General features: G+C 38.8%; 2 protein-coding genes across 3 annotated transcripts; both read left to right on the top strand.

Moving 5' to 3' along the window:
* Nucleotides 1–336: 336 nt before the first annotated feature.
* LOC146518201 (E3 ubiquitin-protein ligase TRIM39-like) lies at nucleotides 337–8,488 on the top strand. Its single transcript, XM_085159890.1, has one exon. It carries the CDS (start codon nucleotides 829–831, stop codon nucleotides 2,230–2,232), a length of 1,404 nt encoding a protein of 467 aa, XP_085016016.1. The 5' UTR covers nucleotides 337–828; the 3' UTR covers nucleotides 2,233–8,488.
* Nucleotides 8,489–12,203: 3,715 nt separating this feature from the next.
* On the top strand, nucleotides 12,204–15,894 carry LOC146518200 (complement C1q subcomponent subunit C-like). Of its 2 annotated transcripts, none has more exons than XM_085158739.1 (7): nucleotides 12,204–12,336; nucleotides 12,965–13,169; nucleotides 13,808–13,981; nucleotides 14,396–14,475; nucleotides 14,917–15,033; nucleotides 15,199–15,288; nucleotides 15,475–15,894. In XM_085158739.1, the coding sequence occupies exons 2-7, from the start codon at nucleotides 12,983–12,985 to the stop codon at nucleotides 15,625–15,627; spliced, it is 801 nt and encodes a 266-aa protein (XP_085014865.1). In that variant the 5' UTR covers nucleotides 12,204–12,336; nucleotides 12,965–12,982; the 3' UTR covers nucleotides 15,628–15,894. The 2 variants fall into 2 exon arrangements, with proteins under 2 accessions (XP_085014865.1, XP_085014866.1); XM_085158740.1 differs by having other exon boundaries at nucleotides 12,218–12,336; nucleotides 12,996–13,169.
* Nucleotides 15,895–17,368: the final 1,474 nt, after the last annotated feature.

Here is a 17,368-nt window from a genome sequence, read left to right as displayed (position 1 = left end):
GCAACTTTTTTGTATTTACAGTTTTGAGGGATAAGCCTCTTAAATTTCTCTAACTAGAAATATATGTTAAAAAAACAAAAACGATTTTAAATTTTTTTGTAGTTTATTGCACTTTTTTGCAATTTATGTAATCACTATGCACTTAATTCATACATATTATTAAAATCTAGGCTGTAATGGTTGTATTGATGTATAGCAACTTGAAATGCTCCCAAAAATGGCACTACAGCATGTAAAAATATAAAGTAAGCTCTGGCGGACTTGGTTCTATGGTAGGTCTTAAAGGGTTAAAAATACTTTGTCTTTCTCTTCAAATGTCCCTGAAATTGCATAAAACTATAAGTTGGTGCTACATTTCCTACCTTACCTGAATGCAGCAGAAATAAGTGCCTAACCTACTTCTATTTTAGTTGTTACCAAAAAGGGGAGGAGTTTTTTTTGTTGGTCTTGTCTAATACAGAAACTATATTTAAGGTGCTGTGCACTGACATAGTGGCTTAATGTCTGACACACATTACCTGGAAAAACGTCACCTAAGAAATACCTGGAAACGGTTGTTGCTCATCCAGTAGGGAGAAAGGGACACGCCCTGAGAGGGAGAGAACGATTATCTCATTCAGATCAGACACGACTTCCTGAGGGGGGAAAGCAACAGCAGCAAATACTGTGAGTACTGCAACTTTAAATTGCTATCCCATCTGTGATTCTAAGAAGGAAAAACAAGAGACTGGGATCTTCCGGGAACTTTCTGGAGGAGTGAGATTAGCCACGAATGACTGCTGTCGCATTGTGCTTTCTGCCTGGTGTGTTTTCAGCTTCAGTGAGATAATGGCTTTCCAGTCTGAGGAGGACCTGTCCTGTACTGTCTGCTTGGATATTTTTAAAGATCCTGTTGTCCTCCCCTGTAGCCACAGCTTCTGTAAAAGCTGTCTGCAGACATGGTGGGGTGATAAAACAGTACATGAGTGCCCTCTTTGTAAAAGGAAATCATCGAGGAGTGACCCACCTCGAAACCTGGCATTAGCAAAGGCGTGTAAGGCATTCGAAATGGAGAGAGATCAGAGGGTTTCTGTGGAGTCAGAGGCTCTCTGTTGCCTGCACTCAGAAAAATTCAAACTCTTTTGTCTGGACCATCAGCTTCCGGTGTGTCTTATCTGCAGAGACTCAAAAATGCATACCAACCACAGGTTTAGACCCATCCAAGAATTTGCACAGGAGCAAAAAAAGGGGCTCCAGAAATCCTTGAAGCCTTTACATGAGAAACTGAAAGTATTTGAACAAATTAAGGAAAAGTGTGATAAAACAGCAGAGCACATTAAGGTCCAGGCTCGCCACACAGAGAGACAGATTAAAGAGCATTTTAAGAGGATGCACCAGTTTCTACAAGAGGAAGAGGAGGCCAGGATCACTGCACTGAGGGAGGAAGAGGAGCAGAAGTTTAAGACAATACAGGAGAAGATTGAAAGTCTGATCAGAGAGATAGCAGCTCTTTCAGAAACGATTAGAGCCACGGAGGAGGAGCTGAAAGCCGAAGACGTCTCATTCCTGCAGAACTACAACGATGCAGTGAAGTTAGTCCAACAGCAGCCCCTACTGGATGATCCAGAGCTGGCCACAGGAGCTCTGATAGATGTGGCTAAACACCTGGGCAACCTGACCTTCAACATCTGGAACAAAATGAAGAAAATGGTTTCCTACTTTCCTGTGATTCTGGATCCAAACACTGCCAACCCAGAATTTATCCTCTCTGAAGATTTGACAAGTGTAAGTTACGGAGAGCGACAGAAGCTTCCCGAAAACCCAGAGAGGACTGACTATCATCGTTCTGTCCGCGGCTGGGAGGGCTTTAACTCAGGGACCCACAGCTGGGATATTGAAGTGGGAGACAACACAGCCTGGTTTGTTGGAGTGGCAGCCGAATCCATCCAGAAAAGGGAGCGGGTAAAATCAGGATTCTGGCAAATTGAGTTCTACAATGGTAAATACAGCACACGCATACTGGGAGCCCCACCGTCTGCTCTCCGAGTAAAAAAGAAGCTGCAGAGGATCAGAGTTCATCTGGACTGGAACAGAGGAAAGCTGTCATTCTTTGATCCTGATACTGGCTCACACTTACAGAGTTTCACACACTCTTGCACTGACAAGCTGTTTCCATGCATAGGTACTTTAAACGACATGCCACTGAAGATATTACCAGACAAAATTTCTGTGACAAGAGATTATCTTAGTTAAAGTTTGGTGTGTTTGATAAGCAGATGCATTGTCCTTCCGTGCGTGGACTGACACCAAGGTAATGTGTCAAAGTATCACACACATGACCCAGAACTTCAGCAGAAAACTGCAACAAAATGAGAAGGTTAATGGTATTCTCACCACCGATAAGTGGTTTTAATGTTACTAATGTTTGCATGCTGTAAAATCTGTAGACTTGACCCCCCAGAAATCTAGAAGTGGGAAATTCTGCCTGAGTTTCAATCATGTTCAAAGTACTTATTTACCTACTTAAGAAGGATAATAGCTGATTTATCTTACAGCATTAAATGAATGGGGTGTATTGCCATCAACAATTATGTCAGGTTTGTTTTGAATTAATGAGGTGTAAACCATGGTATATTGGAAAACTAGTACATCCAATAACAGTATTGAAAAGAAGAAAAACTCTGTGAAGCAAGATATGCTGGAATTCAAATGCAAGGCTAACATTGTGCTAATGTAGACATATGCACTTTTTCTTGTTTTTATAACTCAGTTCTGATCCTCTCTCTACAACTCACATTTCAGAAAAAGTAACGGTTGCTCAAGGTTTGTCATTTTGAAGTTAACATTATCAGCTCAGTTTCTCTTGTGATGTCTGGTGGCTGTAGCTCAGGAGGTAGTGCCGGTTAACTACTAGTTTCAAGGTTAGTGGTTCAATCCCTGGTTATTCCAAACTGTATGGATGCTACCCAAGAATGGGTAAATGGGGCAAGTTGTATACGGTACTCTGGGTGCTTAGCTAGAATATAAAAGTTCTATATAAGGTCCATGTTAGGGTGATAGAGACACATAGATATAAAGACATCATTTACTACAGCACGGTTTCAACAACAGTGTTAACAATTAAGCTGAAAAGAGGCAATAATGTAGCATACTGAAGTAAAACTACTCTACTTAAAGTTAAATGTACTTTTTATTAGAATACACTTTTTAATGATGTGTGCCATACACAAGTTGTTTGTACTTGTAGAAACTATACAATATGTTAAAACACCCAGAACTCACTGTTGTCTCATCTGTGTGCCCCATAAACAGCACAAATGTGTGTATCAATTATGTGACAGATCTCCTCTGTTTCTATCCAATGCCTAATTTGCTGTATTTACAGTAACACTGCTTTCATTAACATTTGAATGATAAAATGTAACATGAACTTTGACTGGTAGTCATTGATCGCTGCAGAAGTCTTGGAGTCTTTTAGTTTGTTTTAATCTGATCCAAATCAGCGTATGAGTTTGTAAACTTGGAACATTTTCCTGGTGTTTGGTTTTGCAGAAAAATCCAGGTGGACAACCAACTGAACCAAAAAGTGACTGTATAAATTTTGTGGCATGTTCAGTCCGCTTATTGGCTGTGTCTGATGTGTCTGGGACAGAAGCAACGAACACAGGATTATGTAGTGTTCTGTGCCCTATTTCAGGAAACATGTTGAACAGTCTTTGAGCTGCTTCCTGGAAAGAGAGCCCATGCCCGGTGGATTACATGTGATGCCTTTGTTTATTTTATTGCTAGTTGGTACAGTCTATGCATTCTGCACATCCGAAAGAATAACATTTTAACATTGTTTGTTTTTACATACATGCTCTGAAAAATAGCTCAATATAACCAAGTCAGCTTGAAAAACTAGCATGGGTTTGGTTAAATACACTTATAGAGTAAGTGCAGTGTTTCCTGCTTGTCTGGTGCCATTTCATAAAATGACCACATGGGGAGGCTGTAGACTTTTTCATTTTCATTTAAAGCCTTGGTTGTCACTGAGACTTTATTGCAGTCAACAGACACTTAAATAGGTACATCTTACTGATACTTTGTTTTGTCCATATTAACGTGACAGCATCATGCAAATTGCTCTTGATTCTCCTTTGACCTCTGACATCGACGAGGCAGTTTTACTCCTGCTCACTGGACATTTTCTCTTTTTTTGGACCATTCTCTGTAAATATCAGGGATGTTTGTGTGGGCAATTCCCAGCATATATACAGTTTCTGAAATTAGCCTGCCTTAAATCACCTTTGTTTCCTATTTTGATGCTTTTTTTCCCAGTTCTCACAGATGGGACAGACATGGCTGGGGGATAGGAAAGGGAGAAAGAAGAATGAAGGAAAACAAAAACAGAGGGGAAGAGGGACAGTGAGAAAGGACACTTAAAAATATATAAATCTCCTCGATTAACTTTTGAGAGAAAAAAAAAGGAAAAAAAGAGAAAACAAGCAAAAAAAAAAAAAGAAGAGCAACATAATAAACACAACACCATCGCATTAATAGCTAACAGCAAATAACAGTAAATACTAAATATTGAATGATGTTGTGCTGGACGCAGGACAAACTGCGCACAATGTGCTTTGAAACAGCAGCTAAGACAGGTGTAGTTTGTGTCTGTGAACAGTGAACACCTGTGTGGATCAGCACACCTGTTTCTCCACGTAACGATCTGCTAGAGGGTATTCTGACGCTTGACTTGAACTTCAGAAGGTAGTCTTGACCTGTGTCTACATGATAAAACGCTTACATGTATTGACTTGGTGTCATGTGATTGGCTAATTTTAACTTTAACAAGAAATGGGAAAATGTACAGAAAAGTGAGTTTACATGTGCGGCGTTTGATTTGCACCTTTTGAATGTTATACAATTGGTGGGTGTGTGTGAAAAAGTTTTTTTTCCAAAATGCTTAAGAATAAACATTAAAAGTGTCTTTGTTGTTTTCTGTAGTTATTTTTGCACCACATATCTGTTTTTTAAATACTTTTTTTATACATCCGATCAGCATTTATCAGGTTTGTGAATTTTTGGGTTTTGTTCTTCATATTTTCCTTCTTTACTCAGTTACTTTTCAAACATTTCCCTTTTTCCTTTCAAAATATAAGAAATACTTTAAATGCTAATCGCTTCCTTTCATTCAACTGCATATCGTTGACTCTTACTGATGCAGTCAGTCTCAAAACTACACTTTATAAGAGAGCCAGTGTCATCCATTTCTACCATCATGAATAGGAATCTTCTGGAAATTAATTCTTGTTGAATCTATGTATCTACCTATTTTTTTAAGAAAACAAAGATCATTTAAAAAGTATCAAGCACGTTGGCAAAATTCGCTTTTACATATTATCTTCCGTTGTTTTCATTCAAATTCCGTTGTTTTCTTTGAAATTCTGCTGTTTGTTTTCAAATTCAGTTGTTTTCATGCAAAGTCTGTTGTTTTCATTCTAATTCAATTCTATTTCATTCAATTTCTATTGTTTTCATTCAAATTTTGCAGTTTTCATTGAAATTCTGTTTTTTTCATTAAATTTTGTTGTTGTCATTCTAATTCTGTTCTTCTGATACTAATTCTGTTGGTCCTTATTCTACTTCTGTTGTTTTCTTCCTAATTTTGTTTTCATTCAAATTCTGCTGTTTTTTTTTTTTCCAAATTCCGTTGTTTTCATTCAAATTCTGCTGTTGTCATTCTAATTCTGTTGTTTTCATTCAAATTCTGCTGGGTTTTTTTTTCAAATTCCGTTGTTTTCATTCAAATTTATTTGTTTTCATTCAAATTCTACTGTTGTCATTCTAATTCTGTTGTTTTCATTCAAATTCTGCCTGCCTACTACGCTTGCAAAGGTAAAATGATTGGCTAGAATTCAAAGTGTATTACATCTCAGGGGAAAAAAAGCACCGAAATGTGCGCTGCTTTTCGGTCTGGTTACTACCGTTTATGTCAGAACCGGGGCCGTCGATACCAGTACCCATCCCTACTAAGCAGTGACAAAATTTTCTCATGATAGTCTTTCTGGTTTAGCAATACTGTGTGCCTGCCCTTGTCTGCTGGAAGGATGATAATGTTATTGTCTCCTCTCCTCCATGCTGATGTTGGATGCTGGAGGCTTCGCATTGTTGAGACAGGCTGAAACCTTCGTCCGTAGTTTCTCTGCTTCCACGTCTGCAATATTGTTGTTTTGAATTGCTGTTTCTGTGGCTGTGATCAGCTCCACTAGCAGGATTTGTCTCGGCATCACAGCAAAATTCAACCCTTCAGCAAGGATGTTTTTCTCTGCTTAGGTGAGCTGTCTGTCAGACAAATTCTTCACCCACTTGTCCACATTGTCGGTGTGGCATCCTCTCTCCATGGCCACTGATGACATTCTCCCTATTTTGCTGTGGTTTCCGACGTACAACAAGTAAGTCAAACTTCCTTTGTTGCCTGGTCTTAGGCTAAGTCCACACGTACCCGGGTATTTTTTAAAAAAAACACAGATTTTTCTATGCATTTGCACCTTTCGTCCACACGTAAACGGCATTTTTGGTCACTGAAAACAGAGATTTTTAAAAACTCCAGCCAGGGTGGATATTTTTGAAAACTCCGTTTTTGCATTTACGTGTGGACGAGAAAAACGGAGAAAACGCAGCGTCAAAGGTGTGCGCATTTTTTGACGTCACACTGTGCGCCACGTTATTGTTTTGGTGAAATGAATTTCTACAATACTATTAATTGTACTCTCTGCAGTGTTTAAATGCTTACATATACACACACAGTTACTGTCCCACCACACATACAACTCGGTTCTGCTTCTATGCCCCAGCTTTGTTTACTTTTTCCCACCAAGGCTTCTAGACTTCTGATTGGCCAACATTTCTGCACGGTTAGGAATATATCACCACCTGTTGCTTTGGCATGTTCCTAGTAGCGTTTTCCTTCATTTCTGCCTTTACGTGTGGACGGGATTATTTTTTTAAAAACGAAAACGGAAAATCTCCGTTTTCAAAAATACCCGTGTACGTGTGGACGTAGCCTTAGACTTCTCATGCTGTGCTAGATGAGCCTTCAAGGAATTCAAACACCTTTTTAAGAGTATTGTCATCTAGAAGCATTGTAAGTCTCTGTCGGAACCGCTCCTTTCGCCATCTTACAATGCTGTGATTGCAGCCATTCCCCAACTCTCTGTAAATGGTACTCATGGCCATTGATCAGTAGTCTTTGATCAATGAGCTTTGATCAGTGGTTGTTGATCAATGGTCATGAGAATTTGCATATTAATAATCAAGGACCTGACCTCCCAGCCCATTGTTCCTTCAGTGGTGCTAGTTTCAGTCATTATGCAAATGTACTGTTTATAGGATTGGGGAAACCTGCAGTCAGCTGAGACTTAAGAAGTCACTTGGATGAGTGACGAAACGTTTCTCCCACTGAAAACACCAGATGAACAGAATCAAACTTTGGGGATTTACTTACCTGGTTGATTGAGCATGCATCAACACATCATTATCCAGCATTTTGCGCATAATTTGTGACATTCACATGTTACTCATAAACACACTTAGTATAACATCAGAATCATTCACATCATTCTTGCTTACGCCCTTTTAATGTCACACACGAGTTTCTCACCTCCCCTCAGCATTATATACCCATGCAGATAGTCTCAGTTTTATCAAGTCACAGTTTGTGTGTATAGTACAGCCATAAGCGTTAATTTTATTCTATGCACAACTCTCGTTATAAAATAAATATTATTGTAAAATTATGAGACCATCAGTAGATGTAACAACTACTATTATACATTAGGACCGCATTAAGAAAAAAAAAAGAAAAAAAATAGTGCTCACTTTGAGATTAAAGTCAACTCCAAATACTATTTTAAGAAAAAAAAAAAAAGTCCAAATGTTGAGATAAAAGTTTTAGTTTGAAGCCAAATAACTGCCACTTTTCAACTTTAATCTAGAAATTTTGATGTTGAAATTAAATAATCAATATATTTTTTTTCCTTTTTTAAAATGTGACTAGTAGTTTTTAGTTACAAGGTTATTGTCTGTGAAGGTTCTCAGTCATCCAGGTCATGGCAGTCTAAAGCAGTCATTCTCAAACTGTGGTACGCAGGAAAGCTCCAATTTTTTTTAAAGATTAAAGATTATACAATTGTGGAGGTATGCAAAGACGACACAAGAGTTCCCGGGGCTCTTCTGGGAGCCGGAGTCAACCAGAAAACGTCTCCCCGAGCGTGAGTCCTCTATAAAGAGCAGCCTTTCCTTATCGCCAGCGGTCTTGGCCGCTACAGAGTGCTGGCAGGCTCGTTTCCCTGGGCATTAAAACTGCAAAGGCAGCATGGCGCTGTCACGCTGATGGTAAACACAGGCCTTTTCCGCTGTGCTGCAATCCCAGCAACCATCGATGAGTCGCCGGCCCCCGGGAGAATCAGTGGGGGTGCGGGAGATGCCGTTGGTGAGTCGGGAACTATCGCCTGGATGCCGTAGCTCCTGGTAGCAAGGAGAATGCGAGTAAACGGTAATCCTTTGCGGCCAGCAGTGGTTAGGGTGGCAACTGTCAGAGGAAGACGTGAGTGAAGAGGAATCCGCCGTCATCAGTTTACTCATTAAAACATGTTAAAAACACAACAGCCTTAATGCAGAGTAGTTTGGACCCAGAAGCAGGTTTCAGGTCATCACTTAAAGATTGGATATCCCACCTGATGTGAATGTTTTAATGCAGTACAGTTGTTATTACTTGTCACATCCTGTTTTTGAGAGTTAAAATACATAACATTCATATAAGAAATAAACTGTAAACTTGTGTAAACTGTATGTGGCGTTAAATAGGCCTATACTACTGTACTTTAATGTCATTCACAAGGGTGGTACTTTATTATTTTATGAAGTGGTACTCATTGTGAAAAGTTTTAGAACCACTGGTCTAAAGAATTACAAGTATATTGTTTCCCTCTGTGTATGCGTGTGTTTGTGTATCAGAAAATAACCTACCAAAAAGTTGTGGTCAACACAAATGGTCATCTTGACACAGGCACAGGCATCTTCACCTGCAGAGTACAGGGTACCTATTACTTCAACTTCCACACTGTGGAAACACGCTGAGGAACACAAGACAAAAATGGCAGGGAACTGATATGGTAAGCAGACAATCTGGCGAAGGTTCAATGTGAGCACTGGTCATAAATACTGCTGGAGTAATTGCCAACAGGTGAGGAGCGAGTAGGGCTCCACCCAGGGGAGGAGAGCCGATGCTGTGGAAAATTACTCAGACTTACCCAGATCATGACAAGAACATTGTGGAGGGCTGCACCAATAAGCCTATAGGAGATCAAATTAATAAACTGAATGTTACAGCCCTAGCAGGGCCTCCTGAAACTGTCCTTGTGTGGGTGTGGTGTTCTCTCTGTCTCTCTCTCACTCTTCTCTCTCCCCTGGACACAGCTGCTTTTGATTAGCCTTGTTTACCACCTGGACCCAGTCAGCAATCACCTCTCTGAGGCTATATAAGCTGGGGATGACCTGCAAGGGAGGTCATGACCTGCAAGGGAGAGGGGCGACATGGTTTTTTTTACTAGGTTTTAGAAAGGCTCCTTTGAGTAGTAAGTAGATGGGCTTGTGGTCCCTGGAAGTATCTCCCCGTGGTGAGGAGTTAAGTAAGAAGTGTGGGAAGTGCCTCCCTTATTTGTTTGGTAGTTTTTTCTTTTGTTGTTGCAACTGCTTCCTTTGTTTCTTTGGCATTATTGGTAAAACGGTGTTGCCGGCTCTTTAAGTTAACGTTATTTGTAATAAAACTACATTATTTGTAATAAAACTATATTTTTATAGAACACCTCTGTCTGGTTTTCTTTTCATTCCATTCCCGGACCCATTTGTTACTGGTCCCCACACTCACACCCGTAGACCACTTTGTGGAGATGTAACACTGAAATAGAAATCACAACACTGCTGAATTAAAGACTAAACTTTTAACATAACTGGCTTGTTTTTACATATCATACATGCTCTGAAAAATAGCTCAATATAACCAAGTCAGCTTGAAAAACTAGCATGGGTTTGGTTAAATACACTTATTTAAATAGAGTAAGTGCAGTGTTTCCTGCTTGTCTGGTGCCATTTCATAAAATGACCACATGGGGAGGCTGTAGACTTTTTCATTTTCATTTAAAGCCTTGGTTGTCACTGAGGCTTTATTACAGTCAACAGACACTTAAATAGGTACATCTTACTGATACTTTGTTTTGTCCATATTAACCTGACAGCATCATGCAAATGGCTCTCGAATCTCCTTTGACATGTGACGTCAACAAGACAGTTTTACTCCTGCTCACTGAACATTTTTCTTGGACCATTCTCTGTAAATATCAGGGATGTTTGTGTGGGAAACTCCCAGCATATATGCAGTTTCTGAAATCAGCCTGCCTTAAATCACCTTTTTTCCCCCCGCTATTCTGATGCTTGACTAGAACTTCAGAAGGTAGGCTTGACCTGTGTCAACGTGATAAAACGCTTACGTGCATTGACTTGCTGTCATGCTGTTATGTGATTGGCTGAGAAATGGAAAAAATATATATAGAAAAGGGAGTTTACACATATGGTGTTTGATTTGCACTTTTTGAATGTTATACAATTAGTTATACATTCGAGGTGTGTGTGGAAAAAAAGTATTTTTCAAAATCCTTAAGAATAAACATTAAAAGTGTCTCTGATTATTATGGTTATTTTTGTGCCACACATCTGGGTTTTTTTTTTAAATACTTTTTTTATAGATCCAATCAGCGTTTATCTTGTTTGGGAATTTTTGTTTTATTCTTCATATTTTCCTTCTTTACTCAGTTACTTTTTAAACATTTTCATTTTTCCTTTCAAAATATAAGAAATACTTTAAACAAATACTGAAGACTAATGACTTCCTTTCATTTGCATATTTGAGCACATTTTCAATTCAATTCATTTTTGTTTATAAAGCGCCAAATCACAACATCAGTCACCTCAAGGCGCTTTATATTGTAAGGTAGACCCTACAATAATACATACAGAGAAAACTCAACAATCATATGACTCCCTATGAGCAAGCACTTTTGCGACAGTGGAAAGGAAAAACTCCCTTTTAACAGGAAGAAACCTCCGGCACAACCAGGCTCAGGGAGGGGCGGCCATCTGCTGCCTGTTGGGGTTACAGAAGGAAGACAGGGTAGAAGATATGCTGTGGAAGAGAGAAGGAGATTAATAAAAAGTACATTTGAATGCAGAGAGGTCTATTAACACATAGTGAGTGAGAAAGGTGACTGAAAAGGAAAAACAGTGCATCCTGTGCAGCCTATGGCTATTGCAGCATAACTAAGGGAGGATTCAAAGCCACCTGGTCCAGCCCTAACTACATACCTTAGCAAAAAGGAAAGTTTAAAGCCTAATCTTAAAAGTAGAGATAGTGTCTGTCTCCCGAATCCAAACTGGAAGCTGGATCCACAGAAGAGGGGCCTGAAAAATGGTAAATGCATTTGTATAGCGCTTTTCATTACATTCAGTCATTCACACACTGGGGATGGCAAGCTACATTGTAGCCACAGCTGCCCTGGGGCGCACTGACAGAGGCGAGGCTGCCGGGCCCTCTGACCACGACCAGTAGGCAAATATGGGGTTAGTATCTTGCCCAAGGATATTTGGCAGGAGGCAGCCTGGGATCGAACCACCGACCTTCTGATTAGTGGCTGACCTGCTCTGCCATCTGAGCTACAGCCACCCATGAAAACTAAAGGCTCTCCCTCCCATTCTACTTTAAGTACTGTGGGAACAACAAGTAAGCCTGCAGTGCGATAGCAAAGTGCTCTAATGGGGTGATATGGTACTACAAGGTCATTAAGATAAGATCGGGCCTGATTATTTAAGACCTTGTATGTGAGGAGCAGGATTTTGAATTCTATCTATCTATCTATCTATCTATCTATCTATCTATCTATCTATCTATCTATCTATCTATCTATCTATCTATCTATCTATCTATCTTTGAAACTGTGATCAATATACTACATATCATGAACACATAATGACACCGTTTATATTTAACTGAAACAGACTTGTACATCTCACAGTGCAGACAAGTCAAAAAAGATCTTTGTGATGCTGAACTGAAACTATAACCTTTATTTAATCACTGTTCTTGTCGGATCATGAGTTTTACTTCCTTACTTATTTTGCACAGTGTGTGTGTGTGTGTGTGCATGTCAGAAAGTGTCAGAATGAACCACTGACTCATTTTTTCAGTTTAATAAGAAGTCTGTTCACCAACAGAAGGAAATCCCGTCCTTTCATTGAAGATCCAACAATCAGAAAACCCGACAGGTGAGTAAAATAACACCTCAACACACAGAAAACATGGAATATTGTTAAATATTTGTTTGTCAACAGCAGGGCAGCGTATATAATAGAAATGTTAAATAACTTAAAGATAAAGTTCACAGTGGGATCATCTCTGAACCAACTTTCAAGTCCTTGAGATTGTTAATCAAAGATAAATGAGCTAAAATGAATGCGAACAAGAACAAAATCAAAAATCAATTTAAGCTGTTTGTAAACCAGATTTCCCTTAAACTAAAAACTTACATCAGCCACTAATTTTGTTATTTCTAGTAAATTAAATGTACCGAAGGATTGACACTTGATGCATTATGAACGGTTATTATTATTAACGGTTTAGTCTTAAACAATACAACAACAATGTGATGTGTCATTTTATCATCTATTCAGTTTATTGAATTGTTTCAATTGAAATTTATGAATATATGCTTGGAAATAGCTGTTGTATAAAGTTTCTACAGGATTTGCAGAAATAAAAGTGAACATTTCTAATTTAAGTCCAAAACATAAAGTGTCTTGAGGTAGCAGAATAAATGTAGAAAAGGACAGAATGTTTATGTCTTTACTTTGTTTCTTACATAGTTTATTATTTGTAACTCTTGACTTTGACCAGATTCATCTTTGCAATCAAATGTTAAATCCAGTGTTTTGGACCATGGGTGGTAATTATGGGCTAGCGGTCTTGGCGGGCGTGGCCATACTTCTGGAGGCTGTCCAATGTCAAGTGAACTGCAAAGGAGCAAATGGTGAGCGAGGAGTGAACGGCGCGCCGGGCAGGAATGGGTTGCTTGGAATGAAGGGAGAGAAAGGAGAGCCAGGTAACACCCTGCTAAATGCACAAACATTAACCTGCTTACCGCACTTGGTTTATGTACTTATTTTATCTTAACTGTCAATACAGAAGTTGAAAAAAATAAACAACAGAAGCTGAATAAAAACAGCATAAGTTGAATAAAAACAACAGAATTAGACAAAAACACAACACGGTGAAATAGCTGCTTATAACAATCATTTATCTGCATTATTATGTTATTCTTTTAGAACACATTCTACTTTATCTTTCTTTCTCTCACTGTTAGTCCTCCACTTCTTTTCAGCTCACCTCAGTGCAATTCTTCACACGTTTCAGTTTCTGTCACTTTTGCAGCTCTTCCTTTACTTTATTGTCTCTCTACTGTTGTGCTTTTATTCAATGTCGTTCTGTTTTGTGTGCTTTTGCAGTGTTTTTCTATTTACTGGTGTGCTTTGAAATTTTAGTTTACAGTTTGATGTTCCGTGTGTTACAGAACCACTACACTAAAGAGTCAGACGTGCTCCACTGATAATGAGTGATAATGTTACTCTGTAATTGCTGGATGTATAAATAAGAAACAAAGTCTTCACAGGTGCTTTTGTCACCCCTCAACTGGTATAAAACTCAAAGACTGGTGTGGAATAATTCATTTTCTATTTGTAGCTGTGATGATTCAAGGTCCAGTGGATACAGCTAGCCTACTGAGGCAGAAAGGAGAGTTGGGAAATCGGGGCACGCAAGGACCCCAGGGCCCAAAAGGTTTCCGTGGAGATTTGGGGAAAGAGGGTGAGGATGGCCCCCCAGGTCCTCCTGGCCCAGACGGCAGGTTGTCCCAAGGTAACAAAGAGATCATTTCTGACCTTGCCATATGCTAACATACAGAGTATATCTTTTAAAACACTGCAAACATAATGCTGAACTCATATATTGAGTACACAATAAGTTACACAATGGATAATAAAGCAGGGCAACGTGGAAATGAGAGTTTCTTTTCTTTACTGGTAAGTTTAAGCTAGCATATGTAGTTAAACAGTTATCCAGCATCTTGTGCATAATTTGTGACATTCACATGTTACTCATAAGCACACATAGTGTAACATCAGAACATCGAGTGACCACCAGCATTGAGTGTCCAGTCTCATAACATAGCCATGATTTCTATACTTATAAATTACACATTAAATGCATCATTCATACTTGTGTGTATGTGTGTGTGTGTGTGTGTGTGTGTGTGTGTGTGTGTTCTCTTAGCAAGACACACCTCTCAGCAGGAGTCCAGTTCGGCCTTCTCAGTGATCAGAACCGACCGCAATTATCCTGCCTTCAGCCAGGTTCAGTCTGATGCCCATCACACCTTTCACTCCCTCAGATGTTTCATTTCTCATATTCTTAGTCTTAATATCTGGACATGAGTCCCTCTTAATGTCACACACATGAGTTTGTCACCTCCCTTCAGCAATATTTACCCATGCAGATATTTTCAGTTTTATCAAGTCACAGTTTGTGTGTATAATACAGAGTCCTGACACAAAGTACTCTTTTAAGAAAAAAGTCCAAATGTGAAGATTACATTTTTTTGTTTGAAGCCAAACAACTGCCACTTTTTGACCTCAATCTCAAAATTTTGACTTTGAAATCAAATAATTAATATTTTTTTATTTTTTTAATGCGGCCCTAATACTGCTTCATAAACAACAGCCTCTCGTATTTCTCTTACAGTTTTTAGTTACAAGGTTATTGTTTTCCTCTTTGTGTGTGTGTTTGTGTATCAGAAAATAACCTACCAAAAAGTTGTGGTCAACACAAATGGTGATCTTGACACACGCACTGGTGTCTTCACCTGCAGAGTACAGGGTACCTATTACTTCAACTTCCACTCTGTGGCCAAGGTAACTTGCTCCTGTCTGTTCCACTGTAAAATAAATCATACATACTGTGCACATTAGTGTGGCTTATACTATCATCTTGACAGGCACATTGTGTGTTAAATGCAGTGAAAGCTTTATAAGCTTATCCATATTTCTTCCCAACATTTGTGTGTTGTGTGCTTTTAGGTCAGCATGTGCCTGAAAATAGTCTATGATGGACCAGGAGGAACCCTGGGATTCTGTGATTTTAACAGATCAAACAGGCAATCTGAGCAGGTTGGTTTCAGGTCCAGTGAGAAACATGGAGGGAAAACATTTGATCAAACAACCACACAAATATCTGTTTGTCTAAAATAAATCCTCCTCTAATAATATCCCTGTATATTGCCTTGGGTTATTCTTTACACTGACTGCAGCATTTTGTCACGAAGCCTTGACTTGATCGGCTGTGTTGCCTTTCAGGTGCTGTCAGGTGGTGTGGTTTTACAGCTCACAGTTGGACAGAGGGTCTGGCTTGAGTCCTTTAGGGAAAACCAGGTACCTGCTGATACCAGGGACAACCAGGAAAAAAAGATCATCTTCAACGGCTTCCTGCTCTTCCCAAGTCCAGCATAGAGTTCAGCTGTACGCTCAGAAATTTAACTTCACAATGGAGTCTGTGCTCAAACACCAGACTGCATCACTTTGTCAGTTTAATATCTAAAAATCTCATATTTCAGTTGTTGTTTTAAAAGCAGCATCACAGCATTAACATGCATTATCATCTAGAGAACACAATTTCATGTGAACATGTAAGCAGGTAATTTTGTGTCTACTCATGTCAGACTCATGTAAATTTTGATTATTAGCACTGACAAAATAAAATTGAAGGCTATTATTTACTGTGATTGCGTCTGCTGATATTAAATCAATGAGAAATGTACTTTCATACAATTTGATAAATGAAATTTCATTCATCTGTGGCATCCAGTAAATTAAAAATACAGAAGATATAAAACCTCCTCACGATCAAGGCTGGAGAGCCCCAAAATCCTCTGGGATTCTGTTTTCATTTGCTATTGATTAAATGCAAAAGCAAAGGCATCTAAAGCACTCTGTCACAACCAGCTAAGGTGGGTTCTTAGGCCAAGCATTAGTCTTTGGGGCAATGCGCTTATATGAACTACAGATAATCTTGCAAGTCAGCTAAGGTGATCCAGACTTAAAATGCACTAAAAGTGGATGCAGCTGCTGGAAAAGCTGTAAAACTTGTGAAAATACAGTTAAAAGTCCAAAATGTATGGAATAGATTTTGTGAATGGCTGCAAAGTTTTTAACGAAGAACATAAAAAATAAAATCTTTGGGGTAGCCTATTTTTTTTTAAAAATATATTGTAACGATGGTTAAAGGTTATTTTACAGTGACAGGTTGGCTATCTCTGCACACTGTTGTTGTTTCTTTAAGGTACATGTTTGGTTGTGCTGCAGGAAAAAGGGAGTTAGTGCGTGCAGGAAGGGGGGTCCTTGTTGTTGTTGTGACTGTCCGGGGCTGAAGAGAGTGGGTTGTACCGGAGCACTCTCCCCGGAGTTAACGGCCCATTTGCCTGTGTTACTGAGTAAACAGACAAACTGAGATCAAAGCGTCTGGTTCTTGAGAACATATGGGAACAATACAGAGTATGTATATATATATATCTATATCTATATATATATATATATATATATATAGATATATATATCTATATATATATATATATGTATATATATATATATATATATATATATATATATATATATATATATATATATATATATATATATATATATATATGTGTGTGTGTGTGTGTGTGTGTGTGTGTGTGTGTGTGTGTGTGTGTGTATGCTGTTAATATGGCTGCTCATATTAAACATGGTCAGTGTTTTATTTAAGGTCAATGTATGTGCAAAGCACCACATCAAATCCCCCAAAATGAGTGGTGTGATTTGTCCTATCCAGGTGCAAGTGGATGGAGTGATGCTAAAATTTTACCCCGAGTCTGAACTCTCTGTGTAGAGATGAAACTCCTCCTATCTCTCCCTCTCTCTCTTTTTCTCCAACTAAACAAAAACAAAACTGAAGTAATAGTCACCAGAGAACTTCACTCTATACACCTAAAAACCACAAACCAGGCGAGAAATTTGGATGTAGTGATGGATGCAGACCTAAACTTAGAAAAACACATTAAGACAATAACAAAATCAGCTTACTATCACCTCAAGAATATTTCAAGGATAAAAGATCTGATGTCTCAACTGGACCTGGAAAAACTAGTCCATGCATTCATCTTTAGTAGGCTTGATTACTGTAACAGCATCTACCTAAAAAATCAGTCAGACA

The sequence above is a fragment of the Neolamprologus multifasciatus genome, chromosome 5 (assembly GCF_963576455.1).
Source record: "Neolamprologus multifasciatus chromosome 5, fNeoMul1.2, whole genome shotgun sequence".
Taxonomy (NCBI): Eukaryota; Metazoa; Chordata; class Actinopteri; order Cichliformes; family Cichlidae; genus Neolamprologus; species Neolamprologus multifasciatus.
Note: the sequence above shows the minus strand (reverse complement) of the source record. Positions and strands in the feature narration are given on the sequence as shown.